The sequence below is a fragment of the Diospyros lotus genome, chromosome 15, assembly GCF_014633365.1.
Source record: "Diospyros lotus cultivar Yz01 chromosome 15, ASM1463336v1, whole genome shotgun sequence".
Lineage (NCBI taxonomy): Eukaryota > Viridiplantae > Streptophyta > Magnoliopsida > Ericales > Ebenaceae > Diospyros > Diospyros lotus.
Window position 1 is genome coordinate 3,267,182 of NC_068352.1, and position 25,695 is coordinate 3,292,876.

A 25,695-nucleotide genomic window follows, 5' to 3' on the forward strand; every position below is an offset into this window, starting at 1 on the left:
ATTATTCCTTACAATCTACAAGCCTCAGATAGCAACGGAGCTTGCTCCAAGGCCAATCTTTAATAATAAAATAATCCACTAAAATATAATATAGGTGTGGACTCCATAATTAATAGTCTTCCATACATAAAATATAAGATTATCACATGGAAGATCATTGATGGCATTCATTACAACTACCAAGGAAAAAGACCAACAGCATATAGAAGATAGTTCTATGTTCTCTACTACAGAATAAACTAGGAAGACATTCCAGCCACAGGAGGCAGTGCAATGGACTGTCAAACACCCATCATTTCCTTATATAGGACCTGAAATAGAGGTATCAACATTCCATTTACAACATGATTTCATGCAGAACTGTACGTAGACACTAAAAAGATGGGTTCAATGTAAAACATAGAATCTTTGTCAAATAACAAATCAACACAACTTTGAATGGGCAAAAAGGGGAAAACTTGGCCCTAAAAAAGACAGGAACGGTCAAAACAGAGGTAAAATTTAAATGAGTGATAAGAACTTTGACCGCAGTAATAAGATATCCACACTACATTCCATGCCTAAGTTAACAGTAAATTCGAAAAGGACTGGTTTAAAATCAAGGAGGACAAAAGAACAAATGGTAATCACCTTCCACCTAGTTATTTGGTGCAGAACCCTAGGTTCACACACGACTCTTGCGTCTTCAACACTTCCGCCTCCTTCTAGCTTCTGTAAAGCTGCGCGAAGAGCCTACACATGCACAAAGGAATTTTCATAAAAAAATGCCACCATAACCACCATATAGAATAGCCACACACAAAAAAGAGGATACCTCAACAGAGCCCTCCACTTTTCCCAAGGTCAACTTTTCAAACATATACTTCAATGAGTAACTATGAGTTGTTGGTACTTTGTGCCCTTTCATTATTGCCTCCAGTGATATTGAGGATGTAGCATCTTTCATCAAATGTAATATTCTGCATATTATGAAATAAATGTCACAAACAAAAGAATCACAATTGCATTTCCATTTCCAATCAAGCAACGAAACTAACAAACACCTACTATTAAATCCCAGATAGACAACTGTATCAGTTACCTCTTTTTAGAAACATCATCTAGCTGTAGTGAAGTACTTATCTCCTTTGCCGCAGGTTTACCAGTGCTGGTTTGCTTATTTTCAATATCTGAAGCATCCTCATTCCTAGAATTTATCAAGGCAAATAACCTATCTCCCAAAGAGGTCCTACTCTCATCTTTGGTGGATTTAAAGACTTTTTTAGAGGCAATGTTATTCAAAGGCTTTCTAGTTGCATCGACCAATTTTTGTTTTTTTGAAGAATTAGATCCTGTCAATCTTTTCAGTTTCGTGTTGGAAGAATCACCCACTTCAGTAGTTGGAGATGAATCAACCCCTTTCTGTAATTTCACGAGACCTCTCTTCCTGGGGATGTCTTCTGGGAGCAGACTCCTATCCTTTTGAAGAACTTTCTCCAAGCTTTGCTGTGATTTTTGTTTCTTCTTTTTTTGTCCATCATATGGGAATTTTATATGGTTTCTGATTGGAGTTCCAATTTCATCATCAATCTCATGCTCTCTGGTAAAAGCAAAAAGCACAATGAATCGTTTGGAAAGGTAATGACTAGAAAATCAATCACAGCTGGTAGTGTAAGAACACCTACAAGCAGTATATTAATATACGATCAGGAATAAGATCTTCCCAAGCCCTTTGTATGATGTCCTCGTCTTCGTGATCTTCAAAAGCAATCTCTCTTGCTCAAAGTAAACCAAACATCAACAACAAGACACCAATAGTTAAATTTAGTAGCACAGTCTCATGAAAACAACAAACAGCAAAATGAGGACACAAATAAAAGGTACCTAGGCAAGCATTTTTTATGGTATGACTTGGGACAACGCCTGCATACAGCAAATTGGAACTCAGCATCCTCCTTATTTTCACCCTGTTTGCAGACAATGCATTTGTGGATAGGGCAAGCAAAAGATTCCCCAGCAACAATCTTCTTCTGAAGCACTTCTGCCTCAGCAGGATTCTCACGATGGAGCAGTTTTGCAACACAATGTGGATGGTAAAAACGGCCACAGGTTGCAGAAACACATTGAAAGACCTAACAAGGATTTAGGAAGTAAAAATTCAAGCAGCTACAATAGAAAGATAATAATTATTCAAACTAGAGAGGGCATACCAACCAACAGAATTGGCTCTAGAAATATAAAGCACCTACACTATAAAATTGACAGTTCTTCAGTTAAAAAAAAGCATCAAGTATGCAGCCTGCATGCATCAATGTAGCAAATAAAGCTATGGAAGCTTTGGAATTCAAGGTACTCACAAGCTAAATAAAAAAGAGAAGACATTGATGGGATACAAATCCCATATGCCATCTGCATAGAGATTCAGAAAATAACATTTCAAACCAAGGACACTATTACCCCAACAAAAGAACTAAGGTTTTGCCACACAAAGAATCTACATTAAGAACAACAGAACTACCAAAAGCCCACGGTCCATTTCATATTTCATCAATTCTAGCACCACTACAGCAATGCATTAGCTGAACCACCTTAACAAGAAAACATTAACTGAACAACAGGAACACCCAACATGCAAGTAGGCAACTCAGCAGCCAACAAACAACAGACTAGGTTAGCAAAGGAAAAAAAAAAAAACAAGTAAACACTGGACTAGAGGATAACTAGTATCCTACTATCTCCTCATCCCATGAGGTCGAACATAACTATTTTTTCATGAGGTGGAGTTCAAACAAGAAAACAAGGGTTCAGTTACAATGAAATGATTAGCAGGGTGGGATAAACACATAATTCTCCAGATTAAACAAAACCAGATACATGCTTCGTTACTGTTTGATGTTGGATAGGAGCAACCAAAATTTAAGTCACCATAGATGGCAGATGAGATTGGACTGTAGGAGAGGCTAACTGAATGCGGATTGAAATGGCTATGTCTATTAGGAATATGACAAAATGGTTCCAAGAGAAAGGTTCCATTAGGTAGCAAACAGCTACCATAAAACTTGATAGATCAAGCAAACATGAATTTTAACCAAATTAAAAAGCGTTGGGGTATAGCTTTCATTGTGACACGCTACACTACCCGTATAGTGACAAATGAGCTAGAGTCAATTCATCAATGCTCAGATATAGTGTTAAATATGCAAGGGTTCTCACATTTTCAAGAACAGATGTAAATAAAGAAATTAGTCAAAGATCAAAGGATTTAAAAATTGGATCATGAAATATTTAGACCTTAATAGAAAATTCTAAGGAAGTGGTGGGCGTGATGATTAGGAGAAAAAAGTAATGTTATGTGCCTCCAAAAGATGAGATGTGTTGGACAGAAGGCTAAAATATTGACAAAATCTAGATATAAACTTTGGCACTCAACAAAGGATTGAGCAAATAATGAAGTGAGGATTATTATGGATAAGACTTTAAATGATGGGATAGCAGATGTGAGCAGAATAGAAAATAGGATTATAGTAAAGTTGTTCAACGAGAAGTGACATAGGACAAAGAAGTAGATGATTATGGGAAATACTAAATTAGATTGGAAAAATAAGATTTACGAATTAGCATTATTTATTTTGTTTCATTTTTTTTTTTTTTTTTGAAATATGTGAGCTCAATTATATTAATGAAAGTATAGAAGATGTACATCAAAACTCGAAACAAGAGAGTTCCTAACAAAGTTAAGCCGACCAACCCCCCCCCCCAACACACACACACACACAAGCCATTAGGGGACAACGACAACCCAAACTTGACACTAAGCCAACAAGCCGAGGAGAGGGAGAAGAACCTAGCGGCCCAAAGCAGAGGCTGACATGATAACCTGATCCACTGAGTAAGGGAAAGAAGGCTCCACAGCCTTCATAATTTCTTTTGTTTATCTTTTAGTTAATCCTTTAGTTATCAAGTTCCATTAGAATCCTAATTAGATTGGGATTACATCTATTGGAATCCTAATTAAAGTAGGATTATATCTGTTAGTAGCTTATATTAGTTGTTCTAGATTGTAACTAAGAGAAGACTCTGATAATATTGATTTGAGAATTGAGCTGAGTTTTTTTTTTTTTTGTTCTGGCGTTCTTCATCTTGGTCCTGCATCAATTGGTATCAAAGCTATCTTTCTATTAATCGGGCTATTGGTTGAGTGTAAGATTTAACCCTTTTTGTAAATTTAATATTCACATGGTGAATTTTGTTCCTCCTCCAGTGGATGTAGGCAATTTGCTGAATCCCGTTATTTCTTTGTGTTTCTAATAGTGATCCTGTTAAGGCGTGTTACACAATTTATTCCGCATTAAATGGTAACAGATCTGATTAAGTCGTATCAGAGCTAATGTACCTAACAATTGGTATAAGAGCTTGTTCCATGACAGAGCTCGCTCCATTACACAGAATTTTGTATTCAAAATTTTTTTCTATTTGTTGGAGAATCTTTTGGGTTTTGATTCATCAAAAAATATTTTCTAATTTCACCGACCTGTTCTCACCCATCTCCCATTCCATTTGATCAAGTTTGAGCAAACTCTCACAGATAAGCTCTCAAATTGCTTTTGTTTATTGCATTAGAATTGATTTACATGATTGATTTCTCCACGAGTAATTCAATTTGAATTGATCATCAATTTGAATGCCATGTGCGTACCAATCAACTTGAAGCAAGCCACTCAACCAGAAATCAAGAAAGTTTGTGCAACACCATGCAGCAAGCAAACTCCAACACAGTCGGCGCTGGTTTTGAAGAAGGGAGGGAGATTGACATCCATGGCGGAGAATTCCCTTTGACTGCAAGCCTCACACCACCTCTGCCACTGTTGTTCTCCATTGAAGAACGTAACCATCTCTCTCAACCATAGGTCATGGACTGCCACTCTGCTTGTTGGAGGAGCTTGCCGCAGATTAAGGGTGAAGGAGGTTTGACTTTTTTTTTTTTTTTCTGGGAGGGGGGGTGTGGCAGAGTTTTATTTTGGGTGACTTTGGTAGAAATTTGGGAGATCTAAGTCTGCAAGCAGCACTTAACTTTGCAAGAAAAATTGAGGACAAACCTGGCTACACCACTATGAAGAAGCTCAACACAAAGCTCACAGTTCAGGTTGAAGATGAACACAATGTCACAACCTGATTTGTGACAAGCTGGTTTTAGCTCCAAAGAAGAATAGGAACAGAACAAGAAGGATAGAAGAACGAATTGTAGAGGGAAAATAGAGAGAAATAGGGAGGAAATGAGATGTAGAAGGAAATTCAGATTCTATTGCTTGGTGCCTTCTCCAAAGAACCTTGGAGAGATATATACTAGCCGGAGGTAGGGTAAGTCTGCCATAGCAGATTCCTTCCCTCATGCAGTTACAACCAACCTTTTTGTCCTATTCGCTCCTTGCATGTGGGGCCTAAAACTAACTCATAACAGAAAAATACAGCTAGATACTAAGTGTTACAGCAATAAGAAATAATAGGATATTCGGCTACTAAAAAATTTAAAAAAACCTCCGAGCAAGCTGGTTCATCTCGTGACAATTCTCCCCCCCTTAACAGATTTCTTGTTCTCAAGAGAACAAGAAATCTTGAGTAAGCTGGCAGATCTAGGGAACTTCTTAAGCAAATCTGGGAAATATTCCCATGAGTTGTTTTCTGTTGAGCCTCCCTTCCATTTGATTAACACTTGAATGAGTGGCACTCCTTGGTGGTAAATTACTCTGCTGTCCAGCACAGCCTCTGGCTCTTCCACCTTATTTCCTTCCTTTGGCAATGCGGGCAGTGTTGGGTTCACCCGTTCAGTACCCACTGCCCTGTGGGTGTATGTGTATCTTACTGTGGGTGTATGTGAGATTCTTCAGGGAGTTGTAACCAATAGGCCAGCTTACCCACCTTAGCCAATACAGTGAAGAGCCCATAGTATCAGGGGCTAAGCTTAGACACTTGCGCCCGCGTGATTGACTTCAAGTGGGCATGCTTCAGCCTCAAATAAACTTCTCCCCCACAGTAAGTTCTCTCTTGCTTCTCTTTCGATCAGCCACCTGCTTCATTCTGTTTTGTGCGGACGCCAATTCTTGTTTTAGCTGTCGTAGGACTTCTCTCCTTCGTTGTAAATATTCCTCGACCGAGGCTGTAGTGGTGTGATCTCCCATAGCTAGTAGGAGGGGTGGTTTATATCCAAAGAGGGCTTCAAACGGAGACATTTTGAGTGAAGAGTGGTGGTTAGAGTTATACCACCACTATGCTAAGGCTAGCCACCTATGCCATTCCTTAGGTTGTAGGATACACATACATCTCAAGTATGTTTCCAAACTCTGGTTTACTCTTTCAATTTGCCCACATGATTGAGGGTGGTAAGCTGTTAACATACCCAATTTAATTCCCATAGCCTTCATTAGCTCCTACCACAAGAGGCATGTAAAAATCTTGTCTCGGTCCGAAATTATCGTCTTAGGAACACTATGCAATGCCACCACCTGGTCTAAGAAAACCCTGGCCACTTCCTTGGCCACGTAAGGATGAGCAAGGCCTATAAAATGGGCAACCTTGGTTAGCCTATCAACGATTACCAGAATGCTATCCCTCCCTTCTGACCTCGGAAACCCCTCCACGAAATCCATTGAGATGCTCGACCAAGCCTATTCAGGTATGGGTAGCGGTTGCAGTAGTCCCGAGTAAGCTACATTTTCATACTTGCATCTCTTGCAAGTGTCACAGGCCATCACAAACTCCTTCACTTCTGACTTTAGTCTCGGCCAATGGAAGAGTTGTTTCACTCGAAAGTATGTGTTTTGAATTCCCGAGTGTCCCCCTATCGGTGATTCATGTAGTGCTTGTAGAATCTTTCTCTTGAGGCTAGCACTATTGCCAATAACAATTCTACCTTGATACCTTAGTAATCCGTCCACTAAGGTGTACCCTTCTTGTTCCTGGGAGCCTACTGCCAATCTTTCTAACACCTATGCCACAATGTCATCCCCTTCAAAACTGCTTATCACTTCCATGCACCAATCTGGAATTACAGCTATCATAGCTGCATTGCTTCCTTCCTCATGACACCTTGAAAGCGCATCAGCTGTCTTGTTATCCTTACCCTTCATGTACTGAATTGAGTAGTCCAAACCCATTAACTTGGCCATCCCTTTCTTCTGTAGCTAAGTTTGGAGCTTCTGTTGTAATAAAAATTTCAAACTTTCATGATCGGTTTTGATCACAAATCTACCTCCTTCTAGGTAGTGCCTCCACCGATCCACCACCATCAGCACAGCTATGAACTCCTTCTCATATATACTGAGCCCTTGATGTTTAGGGCTCAAGACCTGACTTAGGAATGCCAATGGCCTTCCTTCCTGCACCAGCATCGCCCCAACTCCAGTCCCACTAGCATCCGTTTCTAGCACAAAAGATTTTGTGAAATCTGGCAGTCCCAATACCGGCACCCTACTCATGGCCTCCTTTAGCCTCTAAAAGGCCTCTTCTGCCTTAGTATCCCAACCGAATCCCCCCTTCTTCAATAAATCAGTTAGGGGTTTGCTAATGTTTCCATAGTTTTGCACAAACCGGCGGTAGTACCCGGTTAAACCTAGGAATCCCCTCAGGGCCCTAACCGAGGCCGGCCTTAGCCAATTTATCATAGCTTCTATCTCCCTCGGATCAGTGCTAACTCCTTCCTTTGATATAATATGCCCCAATACTCTATTTGTCTTTGACCAAATGCACACTTAGATTTCTTAATGAAGAGTTGATTAAATCTGAGAATATTAAGGGTAGTTCTAAGATGGTTCAAGTGTTGCTCAAAGATAGGACTATAGACAAGTATATCATCAAAGAATACAAGTATAAATTTTCGAAGATGTGGTCCAAAAATTCTGTTTATGAGGGATTGAAAAGTAGCTGGGGCATTAATGAGCCTAAATGGCATCACCAAGAATTCAAAGTGCCCATGGTGGGTCCTAAAGGCTGTTTTATAGACATCTTTGGGATTCATCCTAATTTGGTGATATCCCGAACGCAAATCCAGTTTAGAAAAGTATTGGGCATGATGAAGTTCGTCCAAGAGGTGCTCTATCAAGGCTATGGGGAATTTATCTTTGATGGTCATGGCATTAAGTTGGCAGTAGTCTACACAAAATCGCTATGATTCATCCTTTTTTTTAACTAAGAGTATGGGTGAGGCAAATGGACTTTAGCTAGGTCGAATCATGGCTTGTTGAAGCATGTCCCTAACCATCTTTTCTATCTCATTTTTTTGAATTGGGGGGTATCAATAGGACCTAGTGTTGACGGGTTCCACGTTAGGTTTAAGGTGGATGGAATAGTCAAATAATCTGGTTGGGGGCAGAGATTTGGGTTCCACAAAAAGATTCCCATATTCTATCAACAGTTCATTAATAGTTTCTAAGTAATGTACCTGGTCTGGACCTCCCTGTGGTGTGCTGACAGACAGGCCAATCTCGTTTTGATCCTCCAACCCCCTCCTCTATGGCCATCATCGAGAAGAATGGTGCCAGTTGATTCCATCTTCCTTTGAACACTCTTTGTAGCCGTTTTCCCGAAATCATTTTGCAAGTTCCAGCATCCTTTTCACCCAATAAGGTCATCCTCCTTCCCTCCTTCTCGAAGGATACTTCCATTTTGTTAAAATCGAAACTGATGGGGCTCACCCCCTTCATCCAATCTATCCCAAGAACTACATCGCAACTTCCCAGCTGCAGCAATCTTAAATCTGCCTCAAACTTTTCTCCTTGCATTTCCCAACAAAAACCGTTACACGATGACCTACTCAACACCTTTTGGTCGTTTGCTACTGTTACACTCAAGGGAAGTGTCCCTGCCAACTAACAATTCAACCTTCTGGCCGTGCTTTCATCAAGAAAGTTGTGGGTACTCCCACTATCAATCAAGATCATGAGGTTACCCTATTTGGCTTGTCCCTCCACCTTGATGATTTTGTTGTTAACCACTCCTTTCAAGGCGTAAATGGAAATCTCCCCATTATCTTCCTCTTCAAGGTCCTCGCAACCTCCATCACCCCTTCTTCCTAGTTATCATCCCCTTCTAGTAGTAGGATCTGTCTTTTACATTAGTGCCCAGCGTGGTATTTATCCCCACAACGGAAGCAGAGGCCAGCTAATCCCCTATGTTCTCTCAATTGATCTCCATATGGCGGTGAGCCGGTGCCTACTCCACCTCTACTCCCATGGCTTACCTTCACTGGCTCTCTAGCGTAACCCCTTCCCCCCGAGTTAGAGGCCCCCGCAACCATTCCTCTTGTTTGTTGCCTCTATTTTTTTAATAGCGCCTCCACTGCTAACTCCTGTAGGCGGGCACTCTCTGCTGCTTGTTCCACCGTTTGAGGCCTCAATACTTTGACAATCGGTCTCAGCTCCTCGTTGAGCGCACTTAGATAGCTGGACACAAAGTATGTCTCGGATAGGTGGGGGTTATGCTAAATCATGAGAGACCTTAGCTCCTCGAATCGCACCTGATATGACTCCACACTTCCGGTCTGTTTGAGTTTGTTGAATTCCTCTATGACATCCACCGTGCTCCTCTCTCCGAACCTTTCACACATTTTCTCCGAGAATTCCACCCAAGTACAATCCCTTCTCTGCCTTATGTACCCTTGATATCAGGCATCAACCACCTCATTGAAGTAAGCAGATGCCAGTGACAATCTCTGCTCGATGGGAATGTTATACTAATCGAACATTCTCTCACATTTTTGTAGCCACCATCTGGGATTCACTCCGTCGAATGTGGGAATGTCTACCCGAGGCATGGGAAATCCTAGTTAGTGGATGTTACCCAGGCCATTCTGTTCCCTGTGGAGTAATCTTTCCAGCTCGTCCTCAGGTTCAACCCCTATCTCCACAGCACCTTGTCCACTAGCTTCTCGATTCCCTTGAAGAATTGGTTCTGTTCTCTCCCTAGGAGGAAATTCGGGAGATATACTTAGTTGATTCTGGCGACCGAACATTAACATAAAATGCTGCATTTAGGCAACCAGATCCTCTCGCACTCGTATTATGGAGCCTTCAAGTCTACGCTCCAGTCCTTCCATGGAACTCTCTACCTTCCGATCCATTGCCACAATCACTTCGTGACTCTAGTTAGCTCCTAACTCCAATTGCTCTATCTGGTTATGGGTGTCGAACATAGTCGAGCTGAACTATTGTACTTGTGACTCCAATGCCTTCATTCGAGTACCTTCCGCCATCGTCTTAATCCTAACTCGGCCGAGGATGGTGGCTCTGATACCAATTTGTCACAACCTAATTTGTGACAAGCTGGTTTTAGCTCCGAAGAAGAATAGGAACAGTACAAGAAGGATAGAAGAACGAATTGAAGAGGGAGAATAGAGAGAAATAGGGAGAAAATGAGATGTATAAGGAAATTCAGATTCTATTGCTTGATGCCTTCTCCAGAGAACCTTGGAGAAGATATATACTAGCCGGAGGTAGGGTAAGTTTGCCATAGCAGATTCCTTCCCTCATGCGGTTACAACCAACCTTTTTGTCCTATTCGCCCCTTGCATGTGGGGCCTAAAACTAACTCATAACAAAAAAATACAGCTAGATACTAAGTGTTACAGCAATAAGAAATAATAGGATATTCGGCTACTAAGGAATTAAAAAAAACCTCCGAGCAAGCTGGTTCATCTCGTGGCACACAATTACTCTTTGTCAACTTAAGTTAGCTGAGGGCAAATGGAGGTCCAGGGAACTATTGCAAGTTAGCAGAAAAGCTGTCGAATCAACGACGACCATTGTAACTGTAAATGTTGGTCCTTAGCCCCACCGCCACCAATGGGACCACGGCCGCCAAGAGACTACCTTGAAATGTTGTTGAGCAATGTTTGAAGGCTTTCCACAAAGCACTATCAACCAGGCAATTGACTCATGTTGGAGTCCCAGAACCAACTGATTTCGCGCATTGTCAGATCATTGATCTGACCGAGGGAATTCTCGTCTGTTTAGAGGAGAATTAGTTAGGAATTATAGATGGGAGAAAGGGAATTGAAGAATTAGGAAGGAAGAACGAAGAGGGAGAGGGAAAGTGAGAGAGAAATTAAGAGGGAAATTGAGAGAAAAGGCAATTCAAATGTTATTCAATGCCTTTCAAATGAGCCAGGACTCTGCTTTTAAAGAGTTCCACAGCTTAAAAAAGAAACGCCACAAACAGTTACAAGCATTACAACTTGCTTCGCCTAACTACCTCCCCAATTACTATCTTACCCTTACAATATCCTCCTTATTACAGTCTAGTAGTTTAATTACATGACAATTACCCCCCCCCCCCCCCCGAATGATTTCTTGTCCTCAAGAAATAGGCAATAGGTTGGTCGAGCTGGGGAACTACCTTAGAAGATTTGGAAGATACTCCCAAATGGTGTTATCCGGATGAAGGGTGGACCATTGCACCAACACTTAGGTTAAGGGGATTCCTTGTTGATAGAGGATCGCTTATCCAAGATGGCTATTGGGGATACTGCAGGTTCTTTATCTTCTGTCATAGGGAAGGCTTGGCTTGTCACATTATTTCCGACAAATTTTTTGAGTAATGAGACATGGAACACTGGGTGTATATGTGTTCCCTCAGGTAGTTGTAGCCAGTAGGCGACCTTCCCTATCCTGGCAGTGATTGGATAGGGCCCATAGAACTTAGGACTTAGCTTGGAAACCGGTTGCCTCAATAATGACTTGAGGTGAGCAAGGTTGAGTTTCAAGTACACATGTTCTCCTTGTTCAAACTCCCAATCAATTCGTCTTCGATCTGCCAGTTGTTTCATTCAATTATGAGTTTTGGCTAGCTCAGTTTTGAGAGCCTACAGGTTGTGTTGTCGATGGTGTAGGTAATCATCCACTGCTACCACTACAACCAGTCCCTTAACTGCCAGTAGCAAGTTAGGTTTGTACCCATATAATGCTTCAAAAGGGGTCATGTTGATAGAGCTATGGTGGCTTGAGTTATACCACCATTGGGCCAATGCAAGCCATTTGTGCCATTCCTTGGGCCTTAGGAAATAGAAACATCTCAGGTACATTTCTAGGCATTGGTTAACTCTTTTTGATTGGCCATCCGTTTCCGGATGGTAGGCCGTAGACATTTGGAGCTTGGACCCTAAGGATTTCATAAGTGTTTGTCAAAAAAGACTGGTGAACACCTTATCTCTGTCGGATATAATGGAGTATGGCATGGAACTGACCATTGTCATGACCCCAAGGATATGATTGTAATTGGGGGAAATCCATAGTGTATAAGTTGTAGAGCTAATTGAAGAAGTTTAGAGCTTAGGTGGGAATAATTAACTCTTGTATAAACAGTTAGCAAGACTGTTAGAGTAGTTAGTTGGTTGTATTTTCTGTTATTTCCTTCAATTGTAAGCCTATAAAGAGGCTGGCATAGTTAGAGAAAGATATGATTTGAATAACAATTGAATTCCATTTCCCTCTCTCAATTCTCCTAGCTTTCCCTCGGTTTTCTCTCTTCTCCCACCATTCTTTCTGTTCTCCTCTTCTTTACCTCCTTTTCTACTCTTTCTTCCTCTAATTCTTACCAATTTACTTCCTAAACCCTAGCCAAACCCTAGGGTCGTAACAACCACTTTATCCACAAAGAGTCTGGCTACTTCTTGGGCAAAAAATGGATAGGAAAAGGCCTAAGAAATGGCTAAATTTCATGAGCCGCTCCATCACTAACAAAATACAATCTTTACCTTCAGACCTAGGTAAGCCCTCTACAAAGTCCATGGTAATGTCAGCACATGCTTGAGTGGGTACTCCAAGGGGTTGCAGGAGTCTAGGGCGTGCAATAGTTTTGTGTTTGCATTGTTTGAATATATCACAATTAAGGACAAACTCCATGACAAATTCCTTCAAGTTAGGCCAGTAGAATACCTACTTCACATTCCTGTAGGTATTCTGGATGCCCGAGTGCCCCCCAATAGGTGACTCATGTAAAGTTTGGAGTATTCTCTTCCTTAGTGGTTCACACTCTCTAATCACCAACCGGCCCTGGTGTCTAAGTAGTCCACTGGTCATAGTATACCTTGGTCTGATGTTTCCATCTATATTCTATACTCAGTTGCTCCACTAGTTGTCTTATCCACTCCCCCATTTCATAACTAACAACCACTTCTTGACACTAGTCTAGTACCACTGTAGTGATGGCTACGTTTGATCCTTCTTCAAAGCATCGTGAGAGGGCATCAGCTGCCACGTTTTCCTTTTCCCTCCTAAATTGGATCACATAATTGAGACCCATCAACTTGGCCATCCCTTTTCTTTGAAGGTGTGTATGCAGCCGTTGTTGAAGGAGGAACTTAAGGCTCTCATGATCCATTTTAATTATAAATTGGCCTCCTTCTAAGTAGTGCCTCCACTTCTCAATTGCCATAAGTACTGCTAATAACTCTTTGTCGTAGATGCTGGGGCCTTGGTGTCTTGGGGCTAATGCTTGACTTAGAAAGGCTAATGGCCTGCCATCTTGAACTAGGACCACTCCTACCCTTGTGCTACTAGCACCTGTCTCCAAAATAAACAACTTGTTAAAATCAAGAAGTCCTAAGATAGAGACCTCACTTACTGCCTACTTCAGCTGTTCAAAAGCTCTATCAGCCTTCTCATCCCATTTGAACCCATCTTTCTTCAACAATTCGGTGAGGGGCTTGCTTATTACTCTGTAATTCCTCACAAAACGTTTGTAGTATCCGGTTAAACCCAAGAAGCCTCTCAGGGCCTTGACATTAGTGGGTCTCAACCAAGCAGTCATTGTAGCTATTTTCTTTGGATCGGTGCTGACTCCAGCATTCGAAATGATATGCCCCAAGTACTCTATTTGTTGTTGGGCAAAGGCACATTTGGATCTCTTGATGTGATTGAATTGAAGGACTTGAAATGCAGCCCTAAGGTGGTCTAGGTGTTTAGAAAATGTAGGGCTATAGATCAAAATATCATCAAAAAAATACCAGCACAAACTTTCTGTGATATGGTTCAAATATGTGGTTCATTAAGGCTTGGAATGTGCTGGAGCATTGGTCAATCTGAAGGGTATGACTGTGAATTCATAGTGGCCATGGTGGGTTTTGAAGGTCATTTTTTGGATGTCATTTGGATTCATCCGGATCTGATGATAACCGGATCTTAAATCAAGTTTGGAAAAGATTGTGGCATATTTAAGTTCGTCTAATAGATCTTCAATAATGGGGATGGGAAATTTATCTTTGATAGTGATGGTATTAAGCTGACAGTAATCAACTATGTTGCACGAAAATGGCTCATAGGAGCTGTTTCACCGTTTCGAAAACGTTTCTTATTCATGTTTTGGACCCTATTTATGCTTATTGTTTTAGAAGAATGTCTATTTCCACATTTCCGTTTTCTATCGGAAAAGTTTCCCGTTTTTGTTTCCATGCAACCTAGGTAATCAATGCAAAAGCGTCAGATACCATCTTTCCTTTTAACTAAAAGGGCAGGTGATGCAAAAGGCCTCTTGCTGGGTCTAATGATAGAATTGGCTAGCATATCTTTCACCATTTTCTCAATTTCGAATTTGAGTTTTGGTGGGTATCGATAGGATCTAATATTAATAGGTGCTGAGTTGGGTTGAAGGTTTATAGAATGATCAAAGGGTCTGGTAGGAGGTAGTTCCCTAGGTTCTGCAAATAAGTCCTGGAATTCAATCAACAATATATCTAATAATTACAATTCATGTACCTGCCATGGTGATGGCTTCTAACTGTTGTTAGTCATTATGCATTGTCCTCCTAACCCTTCCTGGTTTTCTTCTTCTTTGCGGGCCTCAATCGAGAATAGCTAGGCTAGTTGGGCTATTTTGTACTTGAACAACTTCTAAAGTTTCTTGCCCTTAATCATCTTACAGATTCCATTCTCCACATTTCCCTACAAGGTTACTCTCCAGCCTTCCTTCTCCAATTTCACCTCCATTTTGTTGAAATCAAAACTAATTGGACTCACTCCTTTCATCCAATCGACCCCCAGAACCATGTGGCACCCCCCCAAGTTTTAGCAATCTCAAATTAGCCATAAAGGCTCCCCCTGCATCATCCAACAAAACCCCAAGCAGGCCAACCGACTTAGGACCTTACTTCCGTTAGCAACTATCACCGAGAGGGGTTGAGTGTTGGATAGTTCACAATTCAACTTCCTGGCGATTCCCTCATCAATGAAACTGTGGGTACTCCCACTATCAACTAGCACCATGAGAGTGCTATCTTGAGACTTTCCCTCCACCTTAATGATCGTGTTGCCTGCCATTCCCTTAATTGCATGTAGCGAAATAACCCTATTGTCTTCTTCTTCTAACTCCCCAACTATGGCTATTGTGTCTCTTTCTGCATCTTCATCAATCTCCCCACCTTCCAACAAGAGAAGTTGTCTCTTGCACTGGTATCCCAGAATGTATTTATCTCCACACCAGTAGCATAATCCTACTGGCCTCCGATGTTCCCACTGCCTAACTCCTTGCTGCCCTGGGAGAGGGTTTGCTAGAAATTTAGATCTCATCTCAGAATATAGGTTTTATTTTTGGTTGCCTGTGACAGCACACCAAAAGGATAGTCGTCGGATGGGGTTTGCCTTCCTCCAACACCACTACTGGTGAAAAGTAGGTCATCAGTGCGTGACAAGTTCAGCAAACCTCCGGCTACCATCTTCTAGGCTCACCTCTCTCTGATTTACGCGATTATGCTTTCATAATGGAAAAAATACAGATTCTCCAATGACAAATCAAGCTAAAACCTTTTGAAAACTTAAAAAAAAAAAAAAATTTACAAAGGCATGCACCTTTCTCCTCATGGAGAGTGCCTCGCCTTAGCTATAATACAAATGTAGGGGTGAAAGAGAAGCAAGGGCAAACAAGCAGACAGAGTCTCCAAGCAATGAAGAGGCTTCTAAGATATCTGGACCGAAATAAGAGTTGCATATTAGTTGTGACAACTCGCGTATAGACAAGGTGATAGTTAGCAACTTTAATACTCTCCTGGTTAATTCCTCTGCTTACTTCGCCTTCTTAATCTCTACCTCCCTTCTCTAATCAAGCTCGACTAATCAAATAGATGCTGATCACTGGCCTTATCAGTGAGAACCACACGTATCATTGGCGTTCTCATTGAAAGAACATAGGGCTGTGATCTATACCAATTGTTCACTTTTGATCACACAATTTCATATCTACAGAATGGAAGAAGCTATCAGATCTAAGGTTGCTGAAATAGTAAACAAATGAACAAAATTATCATGTACAAAAGGAACAAGGTAGAAAATCTAGAATATACTAACTCATGCAAACAGATTAGGGTCATCATTAGAAAGCCAACAGGGTAAGGCACCATGGAAATGAACTTACTTATTACAAATCCTCGCCCTTAATTACCTTACTGGAAATGGCAGGAAAATGTGACATAGCATAACTACTAAACATGTTGATAAGGTACATTTCTCTATGTCAGAATACCTATTGAAAATTGTCTAAGAAAATTCTTTGGAATGTTACTCCTAAGAAACTAACTCTCGTTGAATGTAGGTCTTTTACAAAACTAAATTAACTAATATTAACCAACTGCATTCTTTTAAACTCACAACGGGAAACAAACAAACACTTTTCAGAAAATTCTTACCTCTGCACCAGATAATTTATCAGAAGAGCCTAGTTCCCCACAAGCAAAGCACTGGTGCTGCTTGTATTGACAATTCTGACAGAAAAAGCTCTGTATAGCCTGCAAAACACATGCATGAACTTAAAAACTACCTCAGAGACTATCATACAGAAAAAAACAACCAGAACCATTTAATTCATCAGGTAGAAATGAAAGAATAACATACCTCCACTTGTTCATCAGAAAAACCAAGAGATTCACATGCGGAATCTGAACCAGCTTCGACAGTAGCATGAAATGACCTCATGCACCTTCCTTCACAGCTGTAAGATCCACAATAGTGCAATAATTTTTTATTTTTTTTTCGTTACTTTCTCAAACAAATGAAGCTATTAAACAGGATTCAACCAAATAACATATGTATGCACGAGCTCAATAAGATGATAAGCATGTCCTAGAGTTGATTCATTCTAAATGTTGTACAGAAGAAATATGAAGATAAAAGATAGTAATCAATTTATTCATCTTGCAACCTATGAACTGAACAAGGGTAGTCAGCAGTATGGCAAAAGGCACCACATTACAAACAGCATGCAAATTCTTTATGTTCATAAATCCTAGAAAATCCCATTTCCAGCAATATCTAAATAATGAAAGCCAAGTGAAAGAGGCTTATGTGTTCTGATCATAGGTGTCAAAGGCACGCCTAGGCTCAAGGCCCAGCTGAGGGTGCCTCACTCTATTAGGCGCACACCTGGGCTCTCAAGCACACCTCACCTAAGGCACGCCTTATGTATCTATGTCATTTCTTTTTTGTCTTTGATTGTTAAAATCTAACCAGTAATAACCAGGAAAAGAAAAGTTCAAAGACATTTGAGAAAACAATAAAACACCTCATCCGCTATCTAACATAAAAACCCTAACATTTAAACAAAACCTCTTAAGCCTCAATAGTTATTTAATATAAAAACCCTAAAGTGAGAAAGGAGAAAGGATTGGAAGTGATCCAATATCAGATTTGACCATCAAATCTCACTATTAAACTTCTGATTTATTATGTTTGCAAATTGTAAGTCATTCTACTTGCTTGTCATTTTATGAATTTATCTTTTGTGTTGAAACTTGAATTTGAAACAATGCTTCATGTTGATGTTTTAGACTTCTAGTACTTTTTTTAAATAATGTTAGTTGTTATCAACATATTATAGTGGTTAAAATAATACTAGTTGTTATTATAGTAATATAATATAGTGTTAATTATTTGTTATTTATGGTTTTATGAGTTTGCATTTACCTCATTGTAGGTATATATTGAAAATAATATGTTTTAATAAATGTGTGCCTTGCATCCAAAAGGCTCGCACCTAGGCTCCAAGCACTCTTGCGCCTTGAGCCTTTGAAAACTATGAGCAACACAGTTGTTATGATAGAAGGTTGGGCTGATTTAACCATCCTTGCATGGTCATTCCTCTAGGTGCTAATTTAACCACAAAAAACTCGAGGAAAAGGAGGCAAATAGTAATAGATTGGTGCTTATGTCCAAAAGGAGCATTGACAAACCATCTTCATCTCCACTATGAGGTTGCTCATGATGTTCAAGTTTTATTTTATTTTCTCAATCTTTGGTGTTCAAAGGATGAGATTTTCTTCATTTTGGGAGTAAAGGGTGTTCAACCTATCAATTACATAAGACTTGGTATGTCATTCCCTTGTGTAAAGCAGTCCATTTGCAAGGAATGTAATATAGGGCTTTTAAGGGTCTACAGGATTCAATGATTGTTTTCAAAGGAAACATTCTCATTCCCCATTCTTTTTTAAGTATGTTTTCTTTTTTCCAAATGAGTTGTGTGCCAATAAATAAAGGCTCTTTGCACTGGGCCTCGCTTGACCTTCTACCTTTTTGTATAGGGCCCACCCCATCAAGGCAATTTTTTCTTCTATATTTATTGAATTTGAAGCCAAAAAAAAAAACAATTGGTAAAAAGAAGAGAACTTAAAAATGCACACTAATGATCATAGAGCAAGTCTAATCTTAAACTACCACAACTTACAAAGCAGTCAAACTGAACATATTGAAGCAATCGATAAGAGGGGAAACAAAACAGAAATTGCATGGGGAACATCCCTAGAAACAAAAGCAAAAGATGGAATGCATACCACAAAAGTTCTCCACCATTATCGCAAATTGAACAAACAGAATCAAACAGGTCCCTTTCTTCATGAGAACCATCATCATCTTCACTTGCATCTTCATGAGAACCATCATCATCTTCAGTCGGATCTGCCATATCATCATCAACAATAAACTTAGCCATTGGTGTAGGTCCAATATCCTGCCAAACCAGTAAAACCTTATTAGAACCAAATCGTTAATCGTGTATATAGGTAGAGGGTGGGGAACAACTAGATCATAACCTCATCAGAAGCTTTCTTCCTTCGGGGTTTCTCCTCGAGATATGTAATCAAAAACTGGATAAATGCATTAACCTTCATCAATGATGATCTTATAAATAAAGTAGCTATAAAGGACCATAGATGAATCCTTATATAATTTTTTGATGGAAAATTACGAAATTGAAAAGTACTTTAAACAAAATGCCTAACAAACATGGAAGTAGCGAAAAGCCGAAAACAACTACACTAGCAGAAAAAGAGACCCATAAATGATTGGCACAATGTACAAATCTAAGCCAAACACAGGCAAGAAATATAGAAAACTTACGAAGCTTACGGCCTATTTAATTTGGTCGTTAACTTCCATTTGTTTGTCTTTAATTTTCACTTTCATACTTACGTGTACAGATTTTTTCTGTTAGAAAACAAATGCTGAACATATCATTTGGCAAATTTGTTTTGTGTTTATTTAAATATAATGATTAAATGTATATTAAATTGACTTGCTAAAATCATAAAATACAACTCCAAACATAATAATATAACTTTATAAATAAGGTATAGAATATTATTAGTTTAATTTTAAAAAATTAATTAAATATAATAAAAACATTGCCATAAATATTAATGCAATATAATGTATTAAAATATACTAAAAATACAAAATTATAATTGAGTTTTTATCAATATTAACTTTTAATCCACTCCCAAAACTTCCCAAACCTTTGTACAGAAACTACTAATCCATATGCAGAAAACTCTAACAATTACAAAAATTAGATAAACTTGGCCTATGAAAAATGGTACATGAAATTGAGAGAAAAAGAAGATAGGAAAAGAGAGATTGGAGGAAAAAGAACAATTCAATTCTATTAAGCTAGGGTTACAAGTATTTATATCAAAACATTATAACTGCTATGTGCAATCTACCTAAGCTAGGTACAAGGTACAACTAATATATACAGCACACCTAGTACAACCAAGCCAATACGAATTCTCATCGCTCCCTCTCAAGCAGGAGCATACATATCATATGTGCCTAGCTTGTTAAAAATGTACTCAATCCTCAGACCTCAAAGAACTTTCCAGTTACGAAAGAGTAGTCTCACCATTAATGTTGCTACAGAACCTCAGAAAACTATTTCCTTAAAATGGTAGTTAATTTCTTTGCATCTCATTGGGGATGGTTCACTTTAGGGTGCAACAACTGTATTGTTCATGACACCTCTTTGTCAATGTCAGACAAGATCTGATGCAAAGGACACCTTCTAATTTTGTTAAAAATGTGCATGCACCACTGAAAAAAGTCAAAAGGATTTTCAAACATGGTTACTAGCAACCAACAAAAAGGTTACCCCTTTGATAACAGGAAAATAAAACAAACCTTGGATTTTGCTAACATTTCATCCCTTTTGACAGCTTCACTGATTAAACTCATATGATCTATCAGATCATTCTCTGAAGGTCTGACCTCATACGAGCTGTACATAGAATAAAACTGTAAGAATACATGCTTATAACAGCACAACAGATGAGATAGCATGAGGATTTAAGTTCTGGCTGCAAACCTGAAAACCTTTGATAAGTGATCCCACAAAGATCTGCCAGATGAATCAGGGTTTTTCTTCAAAAAATGTAGGCAGTTCACAGTAATCAAGATTGTCCTAATTGTGTCCTCAAAACTCTTTCTAGGTTTTTGAAGCTTAATCCAGTTGTTCTCCTTAGAAAGCACAGATATTTCTGGCTTGAAGTCAGAAAGATTAAACTTCCATGCTGTGACCTGCTTATATATTTTCTGAAGGCCATTGTCAGTAGTCCCATGTAAGAACATCTGCCTTCTCTTGCCTTGCAGCTCCTCACTCTCACTCCATCGAACTGGTAACTCTGAGAATGCAATAATCTCCTCCTTGTCATCAACAAAATGGTAGTTTGAGACAGTCCGTGGAACAACCCCACCTTCCTCATCTGAAGATGCCATTTTCTTCTTACAATCACACGAACTGTCAATCAAACCAAGACATACATGCGAGATACGTATTAATAGATAACCATTCAACATACCAAAAAAACCTGCAACTAGAAGTCTGCAACCAAAAATCATAAACAAAAAAATAAGAGAACAAAATAACGGTTGGCCAGGAACCTCCAAACAACTTGTCAACTTGGAATCATTGAGCATGGTTTTTCTCAAATTTTCTTTGATTGATTTTCTCCGGAAAACAAATAGGGTTAAACTCCAATATTGGCCTACAAGAATTCCGATATAATAATTGGGCAAACCCTAAATGAGTTTCCCAATCCCTATTGAAAAAATAATGGGGACAAAAACTAGAAGGCAAAAACTTCATCCAAAATAGCCCTGACTGCCAAAAATCAGAAAGAATCTAAGAACTTCTGTCCTAAAAAATATGTCAAAGGGAATTTTCTAAAAGTGCATTCGTGCATACTTGATTGGAAGCGACCAGAGAGGTGTTCTTATTAGCCAAAACCCTTATTCTGCTACAGTAAGCTCTACAGGCTGGCAAAATCGACCTCAAAGTTGAAGTTTGTGAATCTCTCACTTTGACTAGATTTATATGTCTCCGGCTATTAGTGGTGAATGATGAGCAAGATTTCAAGTTTAACACTTTTTTATTTTATTTTTTCTTATAATATCTACATTAAGGGTTTAGCAAAATTGTAGAAAATACTCTTGGTGTTCTGAAAATAGCAAACACTGCTCCCGTTAGTCTAAATTGGCCCGTGTGTGAAATGAATTGATGTGAATTTTTCATGCATCTATTATGCATATCATTACGGGTCTGGACAAAAATCATAATTGAGATGTTTCGTTCAGACTGATCCTTTGCGCAGAAGAGAGATAGAAAGATCGAGAGACAGAGAACATTAACAAAAAGATGGTGGAAACTGCTAGCAATATCAAAAGGGAAGAGAACCAGAGACCAAGAGAGGTACATCGCTACAGTTTTTCTGTGTTTTTTTTTTTTTTTTATGATGGCACAGTTTAGACATGGTTGAACCATAATTATCCTCTCTCTCTCTCTCTCTCTCACACACACACAATGTATCTGTCTCCTCAAACCTTCTTTAGAAAAGGTACCCTATCATCAAAAACACTAGTCATCATTATACCTTTGCGCTCCCCCCTCTTGCAAGAAACCCAGAGTTTTTCAAAACCTTGAAATTTCCAAAAATTCTAAATGGATTTGGAAACCCTAAGGGTTGTTTAATTGTGGAAAATTTCCCCAGTTTCCAGAAAATTACTCCATGAAAAATAGAAAACTAAAAAACTTTTCCAGATACAAAAATTTCTCAAATGGAAAACAGAGATTTGGAAAACACAGTTTTCCAGAATTGAACTAAACTTGGAAAACTACTAAAATGAGTTTCCTAAGTTTTCCTTGTTAATTTGGAGATTTGAAAATGCAATTTTTCAAAATTTTCCACAAATCATCTTCACCTCATTCTCTAACAAAAGCTATATAAAAAAAAATTGAAACATCTTTCTTTATTTGAACATGTATTCTAATTTTCTAGAGTGAAAATTAGTTTATGCACTTTTAACATTTGAACTCGTTCTTCGAATTTTAAATAAAAAATGAGAACTAGAGATTTAATAGAAAATTGGAAATCATTTTCCACAACTAGACCAGTAAAATTTTCAAAAAGCATCAACTCACTGAAAACCTTAATTTCACCTGGAACCATGAGAAACCGTAAATTTTTCAGAAGTCTTAATTAAAGAAAAAACCTAATTTCACTTATAACCTTCACTTTTCAAAAAAAAAAAAAAGGAACCCTAAATATTTCAAAAGCCTTAAGTCATCATAAACCCTAATTTCACCTAAAGCCCTAATTTTTTGGAAACCCTTATTTTGGGTTGATTTCTAGAATTAGAGGAAACCCTATATTCAAGAAAGCCCCAATTTCATATTGCCCTAATTTTTTGATAGACCCTAATTTTTGGGCACTTCATAAAACTAGGGAAAACACTAATTTCGAGGAGCCCTAACTTCGTTCGAAAACCCTTATTTTTGGGAAACCGTATTTTTTAGGGGACCAATTTTGGGCAATTTTTGAAATTAGAAGAAACCCTAATTTCTGAAATGAATATTCTTGAAACCCTAATTTTTCGGGAAACCCCTAAATCAAGAAATCCTAGCTTAACTAGACACCTTAATTTCATCAAAGAACCATAATTTCATTTGAGCACCCAGCAGGGAGCCTGGCACTCAATGGTTTATCATCTTCCGAATCCTCAGAATCACTATGAAGTTCACCAGCAGATTTCATCAACTGTTTCTCCCCCTTAACAGCTTTTGTATTCGGTTGTGATGAAGAAGTAAATTTAACTTCAATCCCTTCATATTTTGTTCCTACCTCTCACTTTTCCTCCAAAATCCTACTTACTGAATGAACCTTTAAGAATATCAAACAATGCACATATCGAAAACGCGGAGAGCCACCTTAATCAGTCAGCGACAGCGTAACTGTTAACATTAGATTGAATTTCTTCGATGCGAAGAGGATAAGGAATGATTCTATAAATGGCTAACCCTTTTTTTTTTAAACTTAAACTGACAGAAGGAATATCAAATAGAACGAGTAAAGAACGAGTAAAGACCAATATACCAGTGCCGTACCTGAGTTTTTGGGGCCCTGAGGCGAAATGTAAAAATGGGCCACCGAAATGTAACCGCTGAAAGTTGAAGCAAATCTGAAAGACTGAATCTAATGAGCCAATCGGCAATCGAGAGGCAGCGAGCCACCAGCGACAGCGAGCGACGGAGCAAGAGGCAGCGAGCCACCGGCCACAACCCACAAGGGCGAGCGACGGAGGGCGAGCGACCGAGCAGAGCAGCGAATGCTTGCTGGGCGAGCGACTGAGCAGCGAGCCACCCGGCCACGAGGGGGAGGCGAGCCGGTGAGGGCGAGGCGAGCCGGTGAGGACGAGCGACCGCCGACCGAGCAGCGAGAGGCGAGAGAGCGAGAGGGCGAGGTCGAGGGCGAAGGACGACGGATCAGCAAGAGGAGAGAGAGGCAGCGAGCGACCGGCGACGGAGCAGCAGCGACAGGCGAGAGCGAGGGCGAGGCGCGACGGAGCGAGAGAGGTAGGGGCCGTAGGGCTCGGGCAGCGAGCGAAAGAGAGGGAGGGAGAAGGGTCGTGAACTTTGCAGACGGGGAGGGGGTGGGCGGCGCGGCTCGGCTGGGGTCGGGTGGGGTGGGCTGGGCAATGGCCCTCACAAATGGGGATGTTTCCAATTTATGGGCCGGAATTTTCATAAAATTTCTATGCACCCTGAGGCAGCTGCCTCATGGAATGTCTGGCCCTCCGAATACCCAATCGAATTTAATCGCAGATTCAACGTAAACATGTGCACATATCCAACAACTAGCATTCACGGCGAAATTCGGGAAACAGCAATGAGTCTCACAATATTCACAATTAAGAAGCAAGAAAAATTAAAGGTTGTGTTCTCTTTACTGTTTTTAAGTCATTTTTAATTTTTAATTTTTTAAAATAATGAAAACGCGTTCTCTTTACTATTTTTAAAAATATATTTTTGAAAACAAAAAAAAATATTTGTAAAGAAAACTCAAAACAACAAAAAGTTGTTTCGAGTGTTTTCATTCAAAACAAACTCAAAATTCAAAACACATTTATTTATTTATTTATTCATATTTTATTATTATAATGAAAAAAAATATTACAAAATTCATTAACTTTAAAATGTAGAATTTTTTTAATAACTTATAAACATTAAATATTTTTAATTTACTAAATAATCAAATTTATTGAATAAAATATCATTAAAAATTTATTTTCAAAATTTCAAAAAAAACGCGTTTTCTAATTTTCTGTTTTGAGAAATAGTTTTTCAAAATTATAAAGAGAACGCATTTTTCATTTTCTAAAAACAGATTACCAAAACAGAAAAGTGAAAATGAATTCAAAACTCAAAACTAAAAATTAAAAAGTAAAGAGAACGCAGCCTAATATTCCGCCGGATGCTTCGACACCTCATTTTAAACTAGCAATAAACCCTAGAATCCTAGCAAAATGCAAATTTCTAGAATTAATGAAAAAGGCGGGTAAAAAGAAAAGACAGATGATGGCGATACGTATCGAAGGAAGAAGAACGAGAACTGACAGGAAGATAGGTCCCGGATCCGTGAGAACGTGATCTGAAAATCGAAGAGACAATTCTCGACAGCGACAAGAGAGAAAATAAGGGCTCAGGGCGAGAGGTGCTAGAGCCCATGAGAGACGAACCGAAACCACCACCACCACTTATGAGATGATATAAAAAGGAAATGGAAAATGCCGAACACGAATCCAAACACGCACATCTGTTGCTTTCTATCTGTGTTGTCTCTTTACACATGTCGCCACGCGCCCAACCAGCAAGGAGACAGTGAAATCTTTAAAAATATTATTATTTTTAAAATTATTTAAAAATTTTATTTCTTTCAATTATTTTAACATCATATTTCAAACATGTTACATCATTCCCTCGTGTGTCAAAATCTATTTTTATCTTTATATTTTTATATTTTGTTTTATGTGTTTATTCAAATATTTTGTTATTTTAATTATATCTATAAATTTAATTTTTAAATTAATTTAGTTCTTATATTTTAACTTTTTTTTTCGTGTGACAATTTGAATTTTTTGTCAA

At 39.1% G+C, this 25,695-nt stretch overlaps 1 protein-coding gene across 7 annotated transcripts in view; it reads right to left on the minus strand.

Annotated features, from left to right (window-relative positions):
- LOC127791361 (protein ENHANCED DOWNY MILDEW 2-like) overlaps nucleotides 1–24,230 on the minus strand; it is a 61,179-nt gene extending 36,949 nt beyond the window's left edge. For 5 of the 7 annotated variants that reach the window (XM_052321181.1, XM_052321185.1, XM_052321184.1 and 2 more), the window contains exons 1-12: nucleotides 23,659–24,230; nucleotides 20,584–21,015; nucleotides 20,400–20,496; nucleotides 19,037–19,108; nucleotides 18,779–18,954; nucleotides 16,848–16,944; nucleotides 16,643–16,741; nucleotides 1,864–2,111; nucleotides 1,665–1,754; nucleotides 1,082–1,579; nucleotides 815–959; nucleotides 631–732 (exon numbers count right to left, since the gene is read on the minus strand). In XM_052321181.1, the coding sequence (XP_052177141.1) occupies nucleotides 631–732; nucleotides 815–959; nucleotides 1,082–1,579; nucleotides 1,665–1,754; nucleotides 1,864–2,111; nucleotides 16,643–16,741; nucleotides 16,848–16,944; nucleotides 18,779–18,954; nucleotides 19,037–19,108; nucleotides 20,400–20,496; nucleotides 20,584–20,993 (2,034 nt within the window). In that variant the 5' untranslated portion in view covers nucleotides 20,994–21,015; nucleotides 23,659–24,230. The remainder of the gene's footprint in view (nucleotides 1–630; nucleotides 733–814; nucleotides 960–1,081; nucleotides 1,580–1,664; nucleotides 1,755–1,863; nucleotides 2,112–16,642; nucleotides 16,742–16,847; nucleotides 16,945–18,778; nucleotides 18,955–19,036; nucleotides 19,109–20,399; nucleotides 20,497–20,583; nucleotides 21,016–23,658) is intronic. The other 2 variants (XM_052321180.1, XM_052321183.1) reach the window with 2 other exon arrangements.
- Nucleotides 24,231–25,695: the final 1,465 nt, after the last annotated feature.